General features: G+C 32.6%; 1 protein-coding gene across 1 annotated transcript; it reads left to right on the top strand.

Annotated features, from left to right (window-relative positions):
- The first annotated feature begins 211 nt into the window (after window positions 1-211).
- On the top strand, window positions 212-1,420 carry LOC102625778 (F-box protein PP2-B10-like). Its single transcript, XM_052433197.1, has 2 exons — window positions 212-717; window positions 908-1,420. Exons 1-2 carry the CDS (start codon window positions 638-640, stop codon window positions 1,308-1,310), a joined length of 483 nt encoding a protein of 160 aa, XP_052289157.1. The 5' UTR covers window positions 212-637; the 3' UTR covers window positions 1,311-1,420.
- Window positions 1,421-2,006: the final 586 nt, after the last annotated feature.

Genomic DNA, 2,006 nt, shown 5'->3' with positions numbered 1-2,006 from the left:
ATTAAATTAATATTCAAAAATATAAATTTTTATAAAATAATAGATTATTGAATAAAAATATCATAAAAATATTTTAAAAAATGAAAATTATTTAAACTATGATTTATATTTCATTAATATCATTAAGATTGATTTATATAATTAACAATACAAAATTTTAGTTTATAATAATAATAATAATAATAACAACAACAATAACAACAACAAGTTGTAAATTGTAATATTATAATATAAGACATGATTATTTATAATCCAATCCAATATTGCATCAAGCACAACATAATATTATAGGTAATCCAATATTATTCTATCTTATCCAATCCAATCCGATTCAATCTAATCTAATCCGGCATACCAAACGAGCCATATAGTATCTAAAAATAACTTACTAGCTTTAACTACCTTGAAGTCACACATAGCTGACTTTAAGTGTCTTATATAGTTAAATAGTACTTCTTAATCTTATGAGGTTCTTAAAAATTAAGATCTTATTTTAAAGTTTGTCATACCAAATTGTATATGCATAACCATACCACATAATATAAATTTGAAAAATTATAATCTAGCTAAAAGACGGTCATAATATATCCCTCAACAGAGCTTTGCACTGGAAAAAGAATACGGAAAAAAATGTTACATGGTTGGGGCAAGAGGCCTTTGTATAGAATGGGCAAATACACCCAATTGTTGGAAATGGACTTCACTACCAGAGTCTAGGTAATTTTAACTTTTATCTTTAGTATTACAATCAGTTAGTTCATCAATAGTTTTGTGGAAGCCAAGTCATTCAGTCGGTAAAATTTCTTGAACTGAAACAAGACATGTTCAGCGCTCAAATCCTAATCCCGGTGATGGGGAGGAGCTTTTACTAACAATATGCTGCATGCATGTATCTATGCATTGGCAGGTTTCCTGAGGTGGCTGAGCTCGTGCACTTAATGTATTTTTGGTTTTGTGAAGTCAGCGCAAGGTTAGACACAAGAATTTTGTCCCACCGAACCAACTATGCAGCTTACCTTGTGTTCCAGTTTGGTAAGCCCATAAGTGGATTTCAAAGGACACGTATAGTGTCTGGGGTCTACATTGAAGGAATCAATGACAAGGGAAGACAAAGATTGTTCCAAGATCCTTGTAAAAGTACGCTTCAACTAATTCAAGACAGAAAGGATGGATGGATGGAGATTGAGATGGGTGAGTTCTTCAATAAAAATGGAGATGATGGGACGTTGTTATGTAGCCTACATGATTTTGATAAATTTGGCACTAGCCTCATTATGCAAGGAATTGAGGTTAGGCCCAAAAAAGGCTGATGCATTGAATTACATATAAAACTGATATGCATGTAAATTAATGGCCGATAAGTGCAATCACTTCCTTGAGAACATTCTGTGATAAACAAAGCTGGAGTTCTATTTTTTTTTTTTCCTTTTTAGCAATTTTTTTTTTAAATATCGGTTCTACCTTTCTGTATTTGTTCTCTCTGTATTCAATGTGATCATTGATGCCGTGGTAAATCAACAGAGTAAAGATCGGGCCAAGTACAGGTATGAAAATTATTCGGCTTATGTCATTTATTCCTTCTTTCACATTCTTTGCATATGCATTCTCTTGTTGGAGGAAACCGCGCTATGTTCATCAGAAAGTGTTTTAATAATTTGCAGTCGGAGACTATTTATCAAAGATAGACGCAGGCTTCAGGAATGTGAAGCTGTTCAAGTCAAGCAACTGCAAATTGAAAATTCTTGTACTCATTTAATTTTTTTAGGAATTTGTGTTTTAGTATCATGGTGTAGTTCTTTCTCGTATTGCTTTCTTTTATTTCCTATTCTATTAGCTTCTCCATAAAAGAAGAGGCTTTTGATTCATACGAATTGTGATCTCCCGTGCTCTGTGAAGTCAAGTTCGACAATTTTGACCTCTCTGCAGGATGTTGCCTTCAGTGCAACGGTGGAGGAGAAAAGCTTAGCCACTTTTTGTTAACAATTTTATAAGTGTCGCAATAAATG

Source organism: Citrus sinensis, chromosome 9 (genome assembly GCF_022201045.2).
Source record: "Citrus sinensis cultivar Valencia sweet orange chromosome 9, DVS_A1.0, whole genome shotgun sequence".
Taxonomy (NCBI): domain Eukaryota; kingdom Viridiplantae; phylum Streptophyta; class Magnoliopsida; order Sapindales; family Rutaceae; genus Citrus; species Citrus sinensis.
Note: the sequence above shows the minus strand (reverse complement) of the source record. Positions and strands in the feature narration are given on the sequence as shown.